The 18,844-nt window shown below is 44.3% G+C and overlaps 1 protein-coding gene across 1 annotated transcript in view; it reads right to left on the reverse strand.

Annotated features, from left to right (window-relative positions):
* Window positions 1-12,029, reverse strand: part of LOC126109435 (uncharacterized PE-PGRS family protein PE_PGRS54-like) — a 57,066-nt gene extending 45,037 nt beyond the window's left edge. Inside the window, exons 1-2 of the mRNA XM_049914467.1 lie at window positions 12,021-12,029; window positions 8,792-11,924 (exon numbers count right to left, since the gene is read on the reverse strand). Coding sequence (XP_049770424.1) covers window positions 8,792-11,924; window positions 12,021-12,029 — 3,142 coding nt within the window. The remainder of the gene's footprint in view (window positions 1-8,791; window positions 11,925-12,020) is intronic.
* Window positions 12,030-18,844: the final 6,815 nt, after the last annotated feature.

Below are 18,844 nucleotides of genomic sequence, written 5' to 3' on the forward strand. Positions count from 1 at the left end.
TTTACTCCAGAACACTATGCTGTAAGACACGATGGACTGAAAGTAAGCAAAATACACTAGTCTAGTAGAGCCTACTCTAGACAATATCCTCAACGCAAAACATGCCGAATTGAACCTCTGGCATAAATACTTGAAATGGTCTTTCCAGCTGACGTTTTGATCAATGTGCCTGCCCAAAAACATTGTGGATTGCACACTCTCTACCTCCTTATCAATTAGTTGTAACTGAAGGTCCATATCTTGGGTTGCTTTGCCATACTGTATATAATATGTTTTACTTAGATTAAGTGTTAACACATTAGTGTTAAACCATTGTATATATTTCAGGACTATGTCAGTTGTGGTTGTTAATGATTTTTATCATCACTTTTAATTATGCTCGTGTCATGTGCAACAACATTATTTTGGTAACATATTTGGATTTTTTTATGTCATTTATATAAAGCAGGATTAATAAAGGACCAAGAACACTGCCCTGTGGGACGCCTATTTCCAAATTCTTTGCATCTGATTTTTATGTTCTGTGATGATTTGTACCACCTGAGTTCCATCATGAAGGTAAGATTCAAACCATTGCGCTCACAATTCCCCTACCACCTATTGCCTCCATCTTGTTTAACAGAATTTGGTTATTTACTGTATTGAAAGCTTTAGATAGATCTAAGTTAATTCCCACTACACATTTTTCAGTGTCAAAATTCCAGACAATTTCTTCAGTATAGGCACAGATAGCTGATTTCATGCTGTGGCCCAAGCAAAGCCATGTTGATCGCAGTTCAGAAGTTTGTAAGCATCTAAGTAATTTATGAGTCTGGTTTTCATTAATTTCTCTAGAATTTGGAAAATAATAGAAGGGATACTGGTCTATAATTTTCTACCTTGTGTGGATCTCCTTTTTTAAACAGTGGTCTAACGTTAGAGATTTTCAACCTCTGAGGAAACACATCTTTGCTGAAAGAAAAATTGGCAATATGTACCAGGGGCTTTATAATTTGTTGGACAACCTTTTTATTATTGACACAGGCACTTCATCCACACCTCCAGACATTTTTGATTTTAGACTCTTTATCACCTTTAATATTTCATTATCATTTGTGGGATTTAACAACATACTACTGTCTACTTTTGGGGCTGTTAATTTCGTGTTTACTAATGTTTTTACTTAATGACACAGGTACACTTAAAAAGTAATTATTTATATAATTTGCCAGGGTTTCATTTTATAATTCAATATTTTCACTATTTTTAGTACTATTTTCTGGCCCTTACCTATTTCCCTTTTCACAATTTCTCAAGTAGTTCTTAATTTATTGCCTGATTTTCTTAATAATTTATCATTACTTAATAATTTTGCTTTTGTAATTACTTTTCTATATATTTTTTGTAGTTAGTTACACATTCTTTGAACTCAGGGTCAGTACAACTTTTCAGTTTATAGCTAAGCATGGTCTTGCAGGAATTTCTAATACCTGTTGTGATCCAGGAGTTAGCATGTAAATAGCTGTATGAGTTTGTTTTTAGGCAAACACATTTCGAAATTCAACATAAACAGGGAAGAAAAACATTACTTGCAACATTTGTGCAAGTTTGTGACAGTACTTTTGCCTATGATTGGTTAGAGTATTTATGAAGTGACTGCAAATGTTCATGGAGATAGTTCTTTTGTACATTTGATATGAACTATTTTTGGTCACAGGGGCTATGGGAAATTTAAGAATGAGTGCATTGTGATCATATATTCCTTGGTCAACATTTATTACATCTGTATCTATGGCTCTATATTAGTGAAAATATTACCTATGAGACTTTTTGAAGAGTTACTCTTGTAGGATTAGTTATATGCAGATGCAAGTTGAATCTCTGTAAAACATTCAGGAACTGATCTTTGGATGCACCTTCAGCCAATAAGTTGTCATTAAAATCTGTACTTATTGTTATTGTTCATTTGTTATCATGTAATATATTGAGCAATGCCTCTAACTTATTTCTAAAAATTTCAGGATCACCACATGGTGTATTGTACACTGATAATAATATTTACTCTTTTGGATATTCAACTGCTGTAAGATGCATAACAAAATCATCTCCTAGAGATTCCTGCAGAGCTAAACATATTAACAGTAGCATCACTATATGTATATGAAACAATTAATTATGTAAAAAGTAACCATGCTGCATTGTTAAACAGAGATGTCCATACCAATACACAAGAAATGAAAATCATTATCACATAGGAGGAAATAGACTCCAATTAACTGTCAAAAAGCCTATAATAGCAGGATGCCTTCTATACAGTAGATTGTGAAACTATATAAAGATCATAGAAAACATTTCTGTTTTCAGAAATAAACCAAAACGTCTCTTGATTAAAACTTGTCAATTCAGGTGTTAAGAAATCTAGAAATAAAAAACTAATTCAAGTTTCATATAGAACTGCAAATATGCAAAAATTTTCAGAACACACAGTGTGACTTTAATCCTCAGTAATTGTATACATATATCAATGTTTTTTAGAGGATATTTTTGTACAAATAAGTAGTTTTACTGATATATGCATGTAGTTATGAATTTTTTGAAACTGGCAATTTTTTAACTTGATGTAAACTTGACCAATACCATTGTACAGAATGGTTCACAGACATAAATAAAGAGATAGATAAATAAATTTCATTGTAATGGAACTTATCAAGACCTTTCTGTCAGTTGGGCAGTATAATATCTAATTAATATTTGAATAGCACTCCACTTTAAAGTTCTTTTTTAATCTGACCACTGTACTGTGAGTCAGTGTATTAAAAGGGAAACATAATATTCCTTTGTTTCAGTGACGCAATAAGTTGTTAATTTTTTTTACTAAGATCTTGTTGTGAAGCAAAACAGTCTCGCCGATATTGTGGAGAGATTATAAAATTTTTGGTGTACTGATTTTTGTTGTAGCTGCGAAGTAATTATGGATTAATTACCTACTCAGCATACTTTTTTTCACATTATACAATTTTAAGTTAATGAAAATGTAGTCTTAGTATTCATTGATACAGAAGATAACAGTAAACATATGATACTAGATTACTTTCAATATTAAATATAGAAGTAATGTAATGCGAGACAGAAGATTACAGTTAAAATTTGCTGTTCTTGAAATCAGTTTTGCTTGTGAGGTTGTGTGTTTCTGAATTTACACATGTAAATTTGCAGTTCTATCACGTCTACAGTTAGTCAAGAACGATGGTGGGCAAATTTCGGCTTGTTCTGTGCACGTATGTTATACGTTCTCTGACACCCAGTGAGCACTCTTTTTGTGAGCACTCTGCTGTGATTATCATAGCCATTGTGAGCATTATAGCTTGCAATCCCCATCTGTGCCTCAACCTGCAGGAACTACCATCTTTCATGAATCAGACTGTAGGTTGTTAAGATGTTCGGTGATTTATTATACAGTATATCTATCTGGTGTATAACAACAACTGTCTATGGCCTTGCTTGTAGTTGTGTAAGTGTCCACTTTCTTTTGGTTATTTGTATAATTCTATTAATTTGGCTGATATATATATATATATGATACTTGTCTAACAACACACAAGTGCATACATGTCTCGAATATATATATATATTCAAGACATGTATGCACTTGTGTGTTGTTAGACAACTATCATTTTTAAAATTATTCTGTTTAATATTGTTTTTAAAGTAATAATGTAGTTGTCAGGTCAGTCAAAACTACTAATAGCAGAACAAACATACTGGTTGTAAATTTAATTATTAAATGTAAAGTAGTTACAGTAAATGTGAAACTAACTTATACTGGATGTGTGGTTATCTATAAAACTTTAATACATGATTAACATTCCTCAAAATAATGTCCTCTGCCACCTACACATTTTTCACCAATGATTGTGCCTCTCAAGATCAGGGAAAAGTCTACTGGAGCCAAGCTAGGATTGTAAGAGTTGGGGCAGTGCTGCCAAATTGTGTCAGATGGCAGAGACGTGGGTGGGAATTCGGCCGTGGTGTAATTGCTACTTTCATCTGTGAAACACATCGATATAGCTGTAAGTGTCTGGTGTCATCTGCATGACTGGTCATGATTGAAAGATCATGAACAAGATCATCATCTTGTCTCTTTTACTGCTTGATGTCCATGTACAGCAATGTCTTCCTGGGGCTCCTTTAATGGCTTCGGTCACTCAAACAGATACAACAAAGCATGTGTACCCGAAGGCTTGCTGAATCATTTGCTAGATGTCAGCAGGACTTTTTGTCAAGAGTAATGGCATACTACTGGAGTAATAACTCCACCACACATTGTGACATTTGCACTATAGCTAGACATGGGGAAATAGCTATTCTGACTCTTTAAAAGCTGAGAGTGGGCTGAGCAAGACAGTGTTTGAAGGACCAACTCCCAACTTGCCCATATGCAATGGGATCAGTAAGAGTAGTGGAAAAAATTAATTGTGTAACTTTTAATTCACACCTTGTATAATACCATCAGAATTGCCATGAGTATGTTATTCAATTGCTTTCTGTTACTTTTTTTCGTACACTGTATGATGAGTGAGCTTTCTGACATGAGCTTCCCAATATAACCATATTTAATGTTACTTCTCTGCTAATTTATCATGCTCAGTCAGTATCTGCTTATTGTACTAAGTTGGTGCATTAGTTTGTGGAATCTTTGTTTTGTATGTAAGTTTTGCAGTTGCTATGGGTTTATTTATTGAATGCCATTTTTATTTGTATTCACTCTTGCTCTTTGAGTTTATATATTGTTAGTTTGTCATTTGGAGATACTGAGTGGATCTGTGGGATGAAAGAAAGGGCCAATTAGAGAAATCTGAACATTTCCAATATATGCTTCTGGTCAAATTCAGTAGAAGTGTGACACCAGCAGAGGCAGCCAGAAACATTTGCACCGTCAGAAAGAGCACAGCTAAAAAGGTGGATTTTTTTGACTCTCCACATTAAGGAAAAACCTTAGAGATTGGATCATTGTTTAAACACATTAATCCGCAGCAGTTCAATTCAGTGTAGAATGAGAACTGGCAAATGTGATGAACTGCGATCATTTCGCCATCGTCTGAGATTTGCACGAAATGGGAAAAAGTTCGAAAGTCGGGCATATGGCTTTTCCACGCTGTAAGCCAAAATCAGTGAGTGGCCATACATGCATTATGCTTGCTCATCGTCAATCAGTTCGTGAAGAACACTGACTGCGCCTATTCTGTGCTTTTGACAGAAATCATGTCATTGCCAATGAGAAACAGTTACGTTGGAAAAAATTCTTTGTGAGCTTTTACTGTGTAACTTGTTTTCTTCCATGTCAATTATAGTTCATTATATTGGACACAATGTTGTTAAGTATTTTCTCATATATTTTGCATGATAGTTCATTACATTTTCAACAAAGCAAATGTTTAAAATTAATTTTATTCTTAGTACATAAATGTTGTGAGATTATTTGTTAATATACAGGATCTGTTTAGTTGTTATTAGCATTAAATATTCATGAAGATTGGTAATCTACCAGTTTTCTCTACTTACTTTTTAACCCTGCTGTTCTGTTCGGGTCTATATGACCCGAAACGAATATGAACGTTATTTTACATTATGTAAATACCAATATATATTTATGAAACTTTGTGACTTTGTCTGAAAATGGATGAGCAGCATGTGTTTTAAAAGGTTTTAAAAAAGTTTAAGAAGTTTGGGCTTCAACTGTAATAGTTGCATATGTAATGTTCGGGTCATAATGACCCGACACAAATATGTTTAGTGTAACTCGTATTTATTTCTAAAATCTGGAAATGGCGAAAATTATTTTTGTTGTGTTGTGTGGGAATAGTGACTGCATCATTCCAACTTACTCTCAACAATCACCTAAAGCTCCATGCGTTCACAACAATGGGCTTGTTTGTTGCTTTCCCCAGGAAATAATAATTGGCAGTTCTCAATAATTGGAATGCTTTGTTTCTGCCCAGTTTGACTTGTGACACCATGGCGATGAGACCATTGAATGATCGTGAGTTGGAAGAAATAGTAAATGCCTCACCAGATGAAGGATCACTTTCTGAGTTTGAAGATCACATCAGCAATGCATCTGAAAGCGAGTGTTCCGATGACAGTTACGACAGTCCACAGCCCATACAAAATAGTGTAGAGACTTTTCTTTCTAAAAATGGGAATATAGAATGGCAGTTGCATCCACCAGCACAACATGGTCGCCTACCAGCTTCGAACATCATCAAGAGTACCCCAGGAGTTACCAGGTATGCAGTCAGCAGAATATCTGATGTAAAATGTTCATTTGAAGCAGTATTTCACACAGCGCTTCAAAATGAAATAATAGAGATGACAAATATTGAAGGGCAGCGAGTTTATGGTGAACAGTGGACAGATATTGATGGTTCTGTTTTCCATGCATACTTAGGACTCTTACTCCTAGCGGGTGTATATCGATCTCATGGGGAGTCTACAAAAAGTTTGTGGGATAAAGATACTGGGCGAAACATATTTCGAGCAACCATGTCTCATGAAACATTCTGTAAGATATCACGTGTCCTGCGATTTGACAAGAAATCTACTAGAGAGGAAAGACGACGTACTGACAAACTTGCCGCAATTCGTAGTATTTGGGAGAAGTGGGTAGAGGTCCTTCCTAAACTGTATAATCCAGGAGAAAATGTTACTGTTGACGAGCAGTTAGTAGCATTTAGAGGTCGCTGTCCATTCAAGCAGTATATCCCAAGTAAACCGGCAAAATATGGGATCAAAATATGGACCATGTGTGACAGCAAAACTTCATACGTACTGAAAGCCCAAATTTATACAGGAAAGGTGAGTGGAGCGGCACCAGAAAGAAATCAGGGAATGAGGGTGGTATCTGATCTCACTTCTGAGTTACGTGGTCAGAATATCACGTGTGACAACTTTTTTACGTCGTACAATTTGGGGCAGCTGCTTCTGAAAAGGAAATTGACTATGTTGGGAACTATACGGAAAAATAAGCCGGAGCTTCCACACAAAATGACCAACAAGGAGGTACACAGCTCTTCATTTTACTTCACAAATGACACTACTGTGGTTAATTATATTCCTAAGAGACACAAGAATGTTGTACTTATGAGCACTCTCCACCATGATGCGGAAATCAGTGACAGGGCTGATAAGAAGCCAAAAATGATTTTGGACTATAATTCAACCAAAGGTGCTGTAGACACGCTTGATCAGTTATTAGGTACATATACATGCAAACGAAAAAGTAATAGGTGGCCAATGATAGTTTTCTACAATATTCTTGATGTTTCTGCTTATAATGCATACGTTTTGTGGATTTCGGTTGACCCTAATTGGAATGCAAGCAAATTGACTAGAAGGAGAATATTCTTGGAGGAACTTGGAAAGTCACTGATAAAAGAACATATTGCATCAAGAACGCATTTCCCAAGAACAGAAGATTCTTTGAGAATGGTCACAAGCATCCAAAACCCGAATGATGTGGGTGGTGTGTCAGAATCGGTAACAACAAGAAAATCTACAAAACGTGCACGCTGTAAGTTCTGTCCATCAAGTAATGACAATAAAACAAACATGGTGTGTGGAAAATGTAGTAAACATATTTGCAAGAAACATGTAACCTACTTGTGTCCACAGTGCAAGCAGTAAGAAAAGAACTGTAGTATTTTATAAGATGATTGTATTGAAAATTCTGTTGTTTCAAATTTATGTGAATACTTGTGCCTAAACTACAATCAGTAAGAAGAGAGGATTCTAAAGTTGTAGTGCTTTCTATGTTGGAATGTAATAAAAAAACTGTAGTGTGTTCTGTACTGTAGTGTGCTCTAAGATGAATATCTGTAATGACAACTGTCTGTTGTTAGAAAATGTCAATACTTACGTCTAAACTGTCAACAATAAGAATAGAAGTATGGAAAAACTGTAGTGCTTTCTAAGTTGAATGCCTGTAATGGAAACTGTCTGTTGTTTCAAATTTATGTGCATATTTAAATGAAAAATATCCCTCAATAAAGTTGTATGCATTGTTATTATTATTATTATTACCATTATTATTATTATTATTATTATTATTATTATTACTAACAAGGTACTGGAATAGAACAACAATGTCGATAGCTAAAACTGTACCAAAATTTATGTTTCTAAAGCATTTTGATATGTCGGGTCATATTGACCCGAACAGTATATATGTCAAGTAAAAGTGAACAGAACAGCAGGGTTAATCATAATCTTGTTCCTGAATTTCATCTATTTAGTTATAGGTTATGTTGTATTGGGTTCTTTTGTATCCAGAACACTTCCTGTGACAAACTTTTGACTATTTGTGTGAAATGCCAGCACGAATAAGGATCAGTTATCATCGTCATATTATGGCCCTTTGTGTCTGATGAAACCACAGATCCAGATGAGGTTACTTGCCTGTGTAAAAATACCTCTGTAGGCATTACCTAAATAAGTCACTGGTTGTAGAAAGTGAATGGTGTACAGAGTCCATCCCTGTGTACATGGGTGTTCATACCCAGTTAATTCTGCTGTTGCTGCCCACAGACATTATTACACATTTTGAGGGCAGCAGAAGTGCCAATGTGTTCCAAAATGCCGCCACGAAGCAGAGGAGATGGCTTTGATTAGTGATCTTGCTGGATTTACTTAGCAAATTCAGGAATTACAACAGAACTGAGCCTCTAGAAAAGCATGTGCCACAACCAGAGGGGTGCCTGAGCCGTAAATTTAAGAGCGACTGCACTACCACAGCTGAGGCAACTGTGATACAAACAGAAAGGCGGCTGCCGCGCCACCAGCCACCAGCCGAGGGGCGGCTGCCGCGCCACCAGCCACCAGCCACCGGCCGAGGGGCGGCTGCCGCGCCACCAGCCACCAGCCACCGGCCGAGGGGCGGCTGCCGCGCCACCAGCCACCAGCCACCGGCCGAGGGGCGGCTGCCGCGCCACCAGCCACCAGCCACCGGCCGAGGGGCGGCTGCCGCGCCACCAGCCACCAGCCACCGGCCGAGGGGCGGCTGCCGCGCCACCAGCCACCAGCCACCGGCCGAGGGGCGGCTGCCGCGCCACCAGCCACCAGCCACCGGCCGAGGGGCGGCTGCCGCGCCACCAGCCACCAGCCACCGGCCGAGGGGCGGCTGCCGCGCCACCAGCCACCAGCCACCGGCCGAGGGGCGGCTGCCGCGCCACCAGCCACCAGCCACCGGCCGAGGGGCGGCTGCCGCGCCACCAGCCACCAGCCACCGGCCGAGGGGCGGCTGCCGCGCCACCAGCCACCAGCCACCGGCCGAGGGGCGGCTGCCGCGCCACCAGCCACCAGCCACCGGCCGAGGGGCGGCTGCCGCGCCACCAGCCACCAGCCACCGGCCGAGGGGCGGCTGCCGCGCCACCAGCCACCAGCCACCGGCCGAGGGGCGGCTGCCGCGCCACCAGCCACCAGCCACCGGCCGAGGGGCGGCTGCCGCGCCACCAGCCACCAGCCACCGGCCGAGGGGCGGCTGCCGCGCCACCAGCCACCGGCCGAGGGGCGGCTGCCGCGCCACCAGCCACCGGCCGAGGGGCGGCTGCCGCGCCACCAGCCACCGGCCGAGGGGCGGCTGCCGCGCCACCAGCCACCAGCCACCGGCCGAGGGGCGGCTGCCGCGCCACCAGCCACCAGCCACCGGCCGAGGGGCGGCTGCCGCGCCACCAGCCACCAGCCACCGGCCGAGGGGCGGCTGCCGCGCCACCAGCCACCAGCCACCGGCCGAGGGGCGGCTGCCGCGCCACCAGCCACCGGCCGATGGGCGGCTGCCGCGCCACCAGCCACCAGCCATCAGCCACCGGCCGAGGGGCGGCTGCCGCGCCACCAGCCACCAGCCACCGGCCGAGGGGCGGCTGCCGCGCCACCAGCCACCAGCCACCGGCCGAGGGGCGGCTGCCGCGCCACCAGCCACCAGCCACCGGCCGAGGGGCGGCTGCCGCGCCACCAGCCACCAGCCACCGGCCGAGGGGCGGCTGCCGCGCCACCAGCCACCAGCCACCGGCCGAGGGGCGGCTGCCGCGCCACCAGCCACCAGCCACCAGCCACCGGCCGATGGGCGGCTGCCGCGCCACCAGCCACCAGCCACCGGCCGAGGGGCGGCTGCCGCGCCACCAGCCACCGGCCGAGGGGCGGCTGCCGCGCCACCAGCCACCGGCCGAGGGGCGGCTGCCGCGCCACCAGCCACCGGCCGAGGGGCGGCTGCCGCGCCACCAGCCACCAGCCACCGGCCGAGGGGCGGCTGCCGCGCCACCAGCCACCAGCCACCGGCCGAGGGGCGGCTGCCGCGCCACCAGCCACCAGCCACCAGCCACCGGCCGAGGGGCGGCTGCCGCGCCACCAGCCACCAGCCACCGGCCGAGGGGCGGCTGCCGCGCCACCAGCCACCAGCCACCAGCCACCGGCCGAGGGGCGGCTGCCGCGCCACCAGCCACCAGCCACCAGCCACCGGCCGAGGGGCGGCTGCCGCGCCACCAGCCACCAGCCACCAGCCACCGGCCGAGGGGCGGCTGCCGCGCCACCAGCCACCAGCCACCAGCCACCGGCCGAGGGGCGGCTGCCGCGCCACCAGCCACCAGCCACCAGCCACCGGCCGAGGGGCGGCTGCCGCGCCACCAGCCACCAGCCACCAGCCACCGGCCGAGGGGCGGCTGCCGCGCCACCAGCCACCAGCCACCGGCCGAGGGGCGGCTGCCGCGCCACCAGCCACCAGCCACCGGCCGAGGGGCGGCTGCCGCGCCACCAGCCACGAGCCACCGGCCGAGGGGCGGCTGCCGAGCCACCAGCCACCGGCCGAGGGGCGGCTGCCGCGCCACCAGCCACCAGCCACCAGCCACCGGCCGAGGGGCGGCTGCCGCGCCACCAGCCACCAGCCACCAGCCACCGGCCGAGGGGCGGCTGCCGCGCCACCAGCCACCGGCCGAGGGGCGGCTGCCGCGCCACCAGCCACCAGCCACCAGCCACCGGCCGAGGGGCGGCTGCCGCGCCACCAGCCACCAGCCACCAGCCACCGGCCGAGGGGCGGCTGCCGCGCCACCAGCCACCAGCCACCAGCCACCGGCCGAGGGGCGGCTGCCGCGCCACCAGCCACCAGCCACCAGCCACCGGCCGAGGGGCGGCTGCCGCGCCACCAGCCACCAGCCACCAGCCACCGGCCGAGGGGCGGCTGCCGCGCCACCAGCCACCAGCCACCGGCCGAGGGGCGGCTGCCGCGCCACCAGCCACCAGCCACCGGCCGAGGGGCGGCTGCCGCGCCACCAGCCACGAGCCACCGGCCGAGGGGCGGCTGCCGAGCCACCAGCCACCGGCCGAGGGGCGGCTGCCGCGCCACCAGCCACCAGCCACCAGCCACCGGCCGAGGGGCGGCTGCCGCGCCACCAGCCACCGGCCGAGGGGCGGCTGCCGCGCCACCAGCCACCAGCCACCGGCCGAGGGGCGGCTGCCGCGCCACCAGCCACCAGCCACCGGCCGAGGGGCGGCTGCCGCGCCACCAGCCACCAGCCACCAGCCACCGGCCGAGGGGCGGCTGCCGCGCCACCAGCCACCAGCCACCAGCCACCGGCCGAGGGGCGGCTGCCGCGCCACCAGCCACCAGCCACCAGCCACCGGCCGAGGGGCGGCTGCCGCGCCACCAGCCACCAGCCACCAGCCACCGGCCGAGGGGCGGCTGCCGCGCCACCAGCCACCAGCCACCAGCCACCGGCCGAGGGGCGGCTGCCGCGCCACCAGCCACCAGCCACCGGCCGAGGGGCGGCTGCCGCGCCACCAGCCACCAGCCACCGGCCGAGGGGCGGCTGCCGCGCCACCAGCCACCGGCCGAGGGTCTTAGATGTGCTGCACTGTTCAAAATGGTAACTTTGGGATGGCTGTTGTGGATTACTGTTGCTCTGATATTGCAGAGTGGTAATATAGAACCCTGAGTCTGAAGATTACTATCACCACACTAGCACATGTATTGCATACATAATTGGAGTAATACTTACCAATACCATTGCAGTGGATTTTTGTGTATCATCTGTCTGCCCATGGAGCTGAGGATTGAATCGTAGCTGAGATGAGTTGTTTTGTGAGCTTTAGACTTCTAGAGAACAGCTGATGAGTGATGCAGTTTGATCATTCAATACTCCAATGGCAGTTGTCACCTGTGTGGATCAATCATGCGAGTGTAATCCTTAGTAAAATGTGCTAGCCATCTGTTGTGCAACAGAAAGCATTTCTTTACACATTGGCAGTTTCACGCATGGATATGTAGTGACATTCTGAAGCTGAACAGACTGAACACTAGTGCTCTAAGTGACCACCAGAAATCTTTGACAATAACCGAAGAAACTGGTCTCTCAGCAGCACAGAGAACAAAAGGGAGAACAGAGCAGTGGCATCATGTGATATGATAAAAACATGGAACATGTTTAAGTGATTTGTTTGTGTGAATTGTTATCAAGGCCATTACTGATGCACTGATGCAACTCTATGCAAAGGAACTCTGATTACTTGATGCTGATTGTCCTAATGGATTCCCATGCTAAAAAGTGTTGTTTCCTTTCCAAGGTACCTAGTGTTATCGAGCAGGCACCACTTCAATTTATTAACATATTTACTGTCATGCTATACAGTTAAAGTTGTGTTGTCCATTGCATCCAGTGAAACTGAAAGAAAATATCTATGGTTATGTTTATGGTTGGCACGTAATATTTGATGTGATCTGTCTCTACAGCAGTGTTTGTGCTGGTAAGGTTCCAGTTTACCTGGATCACCTTGGATTGTTCTGTTGGAATTAACTTTTGTAGTTCATTTGCTAGATTGTGAATGTATGTCAGAGATAAAATTATTGTTGGTACAGAACAAGAAATTTAATGTTGATACACCACAATATTTAAATTTTTCCAAGATTTCATGAAGCTTCATGTTTTGGTCTGAATTTCATAATACTGTCAAATTGCAAATATTTCTTGGAGTATTAGTTTTGGGCCATTTACTTGAAGTACATTCCAAATGTCCTTATTCAAGCTACTTATCTTCAGACGTGTGTTGTGTGTTCTAAATCTGGCAGTGCCCCTCCTGTCATGACTTGTAATCACAAATTAGGTACTAGTCAACAGTTCAGGTTTACAAAGACAACAGGCAGACCTCTGTAAAAGTTCTAACAGTTAAAACTGTTTTTCAATAATTTATTTTAATGCAAAAAAAGGCATGTTCTTTTCTGAAGGACATCATCTTTCCACCATTGACTGTAATGTTTTATTTTGCAATACACGGTTGCAATTGTGGCACTTAACCCATTGCCATGTGCTAAAAACAGTGTCATTCGAAAAATTCATTTTGACTGTGGATCCCGAGAGCTAGAAGTTATTCACTGTATGTTCCTTTAAGCATTTATGTAAAACTACCACTGTACTTTCTTTATCTGGAGTAATAATGAGTTCTCAGTTGTTTGACCTGTTGTACAGCATAACTTTTTTAGTCTTGCTCACAAATCTTGATGTGGTGAAATACCTGCAAAGGCATTGCTCTCTTCCTCACTAAATATGGTTTCCACAGATAAGTAATATGTGAGATTAATCCCCCACCAATTTCACACAGTATTTGCACTCTCTTTGATGATTACACTGTCAATAAGATGTAAAACACTACCCTTGTCCTTCAGTGTGCTCTGGATCATCAGAGTGTTATAGAATACATAAACATGCAACTACAATGATTTATCTCTATATACTCTCATACTATAATCACATTGAACTATATATGTGACTTGTAGTTATTTTAGTAAATCTCTCCTTAATGTTTGTACTCTGTATTGGATAACTCTGTGGTTTTGACTACTAAAGAGTTGATGCCTGTTATGCCTCTATGTTGTTTTCCATGTTTTTCCTTTCCTTACTTGATATACATTACTTTTTTATTAAATACTATTTTTATGTTTAAAATACCATATTTTCCTGTATGAAAACTGTAATGCATGCCTTTTTAACACACTGTATTTATTGAACATAATTGTAAGTAGTTCCCAGTTCAATATTTTTTGTATTCTGTTAAAATGTGTTGAGCTATTTACTTGAAGACCTAATAGAGAGCTAAATAAAATATTGTTAAACATTTAAAAATGTGTGTTTTTTTCTACCCAGCAAATACACTGAGGCGACTAGTCACGGGATAGCAATAGGCACATATACAGATGGCAATGGTATCATGTACACAAGGTATAAAAGAGCAGTGCATTGACAGAACCATCATTTGTATTCAGATGATTAATCTGAAAAAGTTCACAAAGTGATTATGGTGGCATGATAGGAATTAACAGAATTCGATCACAAAATGGAAGTTGGAGCTAGATACATGGGACATTCCATTTAAAAAATCATTACGGAATTCAATATTCTGAGATCCACATTGTCAAGACTTTGTCAAGAATACCAGATTTCTGGCATTACCTCTCACCGTGGATAATGCAGTGGCCAATGTCTCAAGAGTAGCCCAATTTATGTAGAGTTGTCAGTGCTAACAGACAAGCAACACTACATGAAATAACCGGAGAAACAATGTGGAACATATGACAAACTTATGTTAGGACTGTGTGATGAATGGGCTGTGGCAGCAGACAATCAATGGGAGTGCCTTCGCTAAAAGCACGACATGCCTGCAGTACATCTCCTGGGCTAATGACCATATCAGTTTGACTCTAGATTTGAAAGCTATGGCCTGGTCAGTTGAATACCAGTTTCAGTTCGGGCTGATGGTTGGGTTTGAGTGTGGTGCAGACCACAGGAAGCCAAGACCCAAGCTGTCAACAAGACACTAAGCAAATTGGCGGTAGCTCGTACTGGTGTCGGCTGCATTTACCTGAAATGGACTGTGTCCTCTGGTTCGATTGATCCTATCATTAACTGGAAATGGTTAAGTGTGGCTACTTGGAGATCATTTGCAGCCATTCAGGGACTAAAAGTTCCCAAACAATGATGGAATTTCTCTGGATGACAATGCACGATGACACGCTTACAGTTGTTGACCATTAGTTTAAAGAACAGTGTAGAACATTTAAGCAAATGATTTGGCCACCCATCAAACATTTATGGGGCATAATCAAGAGTTGAGTTCGTGCAAAAAATCCTTCATCAGCAACATTTCTACAATGATGGATGGCCATGGAGGCAGCAAGGCTCAGTATTTCCTCAGAGGACTTCCACTGACTTGTTTAGTCCATGCCACATCAAGTTGCTGCATTACACAGGGCAAAATGAGGTCTCACGTGATATTAAGAGGTATCCCATGACTTTTGTCACGCCAGTGTATAGTTCAGCTAGATGCAGTAAACCCCCTCCCTTTTCCCTCCAGTAGGCCTTCATCACCAACCCAAGGAAACGTTCATCAGCACTGAGGTACTAATTTAAACTGTGAAAACTGTTGGAAGTAGGCTGTTCGAATCTGTATTTCTATTCTGCACTCAGAGGGAATAATGATTTTAACTGGTGTGCAAATAATTAAATTATTGTGGGAAATCAACAAGTTGTCATAAAGATGATTAGTGTAATGCTGGAAGCGCACAAGCTAAACACTCATGACCTTGAGCAGTGGAAGTAATTGGATATTTCTACAGTTGTGGATATTTAAATTAAATGAATCAAGTTGGCAATCTTTTGAGGTTCATATTCTGAGAGTGCACTGAGTTCAACTCTTGTGGTTACATTATTTCTGTGGTTAGTTGTTAGTTGCCAGCAGATAAAGTGAAGAAATATTTAATATTATTCTTTTTCAAGGATCTAATGCTTAGGCCTGGAATACAAGGATGACAGTGGAAAATATCTGCACACTGTCGCAGAATATTATTTAGCATGCAACACTGCCCGCCTAATTACTACTTCAGAAAGTGCAAAGGCGCAGTAGAGCTCTGATCACAGTGACTCAATTTTCATATACGAGGAAAACAGACCACTGGCAGGGGGGGGGGGGGGGGGGTGTAGAGTGAGTGAGTGAGTGAGTGAGTGAGTGAGTGATTTTGCTTTTGATTTTACACTCAGTATGAAAGATCTAAATATGGAAACAGAGGTAAGTTATACTTTGTGTGTTGCACACAAATCAAAATGTATTCCTGCTACAAATTCATGACTCAACTGAGCTGTTAAAAATTACTGCAGATGTGTAGAGACACAGTCAACAGGAAACGAGAAGTGCATGGTGCCACCTAGGAACAGGTAAATGTTTTCCTTTTTTACAATTGTTGGTCTTGAGGAGGGAAGATATGAATATATGACTGTTATAATTATCACTTGCACCCCCCCCCCCCCCCACCCACCCATATTACCCGGCAGTATTCGCCGTTCTGTAAGCAATTTGTGTTGTTCTGTATTAAATACTTATAGGTTAACACACAGCACCTGTCCCATTCAAAAGAAAAGAGGGATTTCCAAGGGGGTTAACCTCTGTGAAGTAGAAATTCTTTTGTAAGTTCATTTGTAATTACAAAGGCAGTTACGAAGGCTGTAAGGTGAGATAAGTATGTGCTATCACATCACATTACCATGTAATAATGGATAAATACATGAGAACTCATTAATGTTTTGCTGGGCTCGATCAGGTCAAGACTTGATAATGCAACATTCTTTTAGCCTCAAATATAACTATTTTGATTGGTAGCAACTGTGATTGAAGCATCTATTTTTAAATGATTGCTGGTAATGTAGCTTCCACTATTAATCAGTTGCCTGTTACAGAAGTTTTGATACAGAATGATCTTCTATCAAGGAGTCACTTGGGGAGAACTGTTCAAGAAGACTTTGTCTGCAGTGAATACTAGCATTTGATCTGTCAGTTGATAACAGATGAACAACAGTCACTTGGCGTATAGTGTATTATACTGAAAATAACTAGCAGACTATCTTGATTTCTTTGTGTATCTCATACTATGCTTCCGCTGCTGTCATACTGTCCATGTATTCCATGAACACACAAGGAGGTAATGAAGTTTTGGTTACATTCAGAACTAAATCTCTTACTTTAAATTACCAGCAATAACATGCAATTAACAAAAAAAGTGTGACTGAGTTGAAAGAGTTCCTTCTGTGTATGACAATTAGTATTAAAATCAAATACCGATAGATTTACTGGAACAGAGGAAATCCTCACACTCATGTGGGCAAACATGTTAATTTACAGGGTGTTAATGTAGGATGCAGTCTGTCATCACATGGTTTGATTGGCCTATTCTTCCTTGAAGGTGAGGCGGTGTTCCTACGCTGCAAACAAGTTTTATCTGCCATCTGAGAGGTATCTGGAAATGAAAAATTTTGCTTAACGTATGCTAAGAACAACACACATACCCATGCCCGAGGGGAGACTCGAACCTCCGGTGGGTGGGGCCGCGCTATCCGTGACGTAGCGCCTCAAACTGCGTGGTCACTCCGTGGGGCTCATACTATTAGAAACTCACGATACAGTGAGATAAATCGCAATAAAACAATTTTTCACTAAACATATGCTGCGAAACATCAACACAAACAACGTCCGCTATCTAGCCAAACTGTCAATCAAAATTTCTCTCAAACACGTCTAAGACGATCTACGCTTGACGAACACGTCAGACTCCACTGTATACGCTCAAATATTTGGCAGCGTAGTTAAGGTTGACAAAATATTCGAGCGTTTACAGGGGCCTTCGCCGCTTTCTGCCTTACTACATATTACCGCACTACTTTCTATCCAACCGATGTATAACATTTCTTCATCTTCTGTTCTGTCCAAAACATCAAAACGTGCCTCGATCTTCATACTGTATGGGTTTATTTTAAACGCGAAAAATTCGAAACAATTGAGCTTCCTCCGACTTGGTCAGCTTTAACAATGACCATTTCCATACCTGCAAACAGCAGTACACGGGGTTTGGTGACGCAATGGGGTACTACAGGGAGAGGTGCAAACGCAAAAAAGAATCGAGCCCTGTCCGTTTGTACATCTGCTGTGATTGCAGAGATTAGAACACGAATGATCGAAAGTCGACACGTTAATTGCACAACAGGTGAACGTTTCGCGTAGGTTTTGTCGAGATGTTTTTTACACCATACGGGGATGAAGCCCTACAAAATGACGTGTCGAAGAACTAGAGGAGGAAGATAAGGCAAAACGTGTAAATTACTGTAAATATCTGTGCAAAACAATTGAGTGGCGTGTTGGATCAGCTGCGATGAATTCAGGTTCCATCTGATAGCACGTGTGAACTCGCAGGACATCAGATGTTGGTGAACAAACAATCCCTACAGGAGGATGAGGAACCTCTTCACGGTGAAAAAATCTGAGTGGGGTGTGTGTCCTGTCAGCAAGTCGGATTGTGGGTCCTGTATTCTTCGTAACAACAGTAAACACTGCTGAGTATGTCCAAATCATTCAGGAATTTAATACTGGACGATTATAATTAAAGTTAAACTTTCAAACCACCGTAGAAAGAATAACACCTCTAATCAGAGGGTGCTTTTCTGGATGAGGTATCGAACATATTGCTTCCCCCTACTTATATCTCCAGAGGAGATCACAAATGTAAAATTAGAGAGACTCGAACGCGCACGGAGGCTTTTCGGCAATCGTTCTTCCCGCGAACCGTACGAGACTGGAACAGGAAAGGGAGGTAATGACAATGGCATGCAAAGTGCCCTCCGCCACACACCGTTGGGTGGCTTGCGGAGTATAAATGTAGATGTAGATGTAGGTCAGAATGACGTCAAATTGCAACGGAATATCATCAGAGAAAAGGGGAAAACGTATGGCAGAAGAAAAATAGTTACAAAATACATCAATGGATGGCGCTATAAACATCATAATTTGA

The sequence above is a fragment of the Schistocerca cancellata genome, chromosome 12 (genome assembly GCF_023864275.1).
Source record: "Schistocerca cancellata isolate TAMUIC-IGC-003103 chromosome 12, iqSchCanc2.1, whole genome shotgun sequence".
Lineage (NCBI taxonomy): Eukaryota > Metazoa > Arthropoda > Insecta > Orthoptera > Acrididae > Schistocerca > Schistocerca cancellata.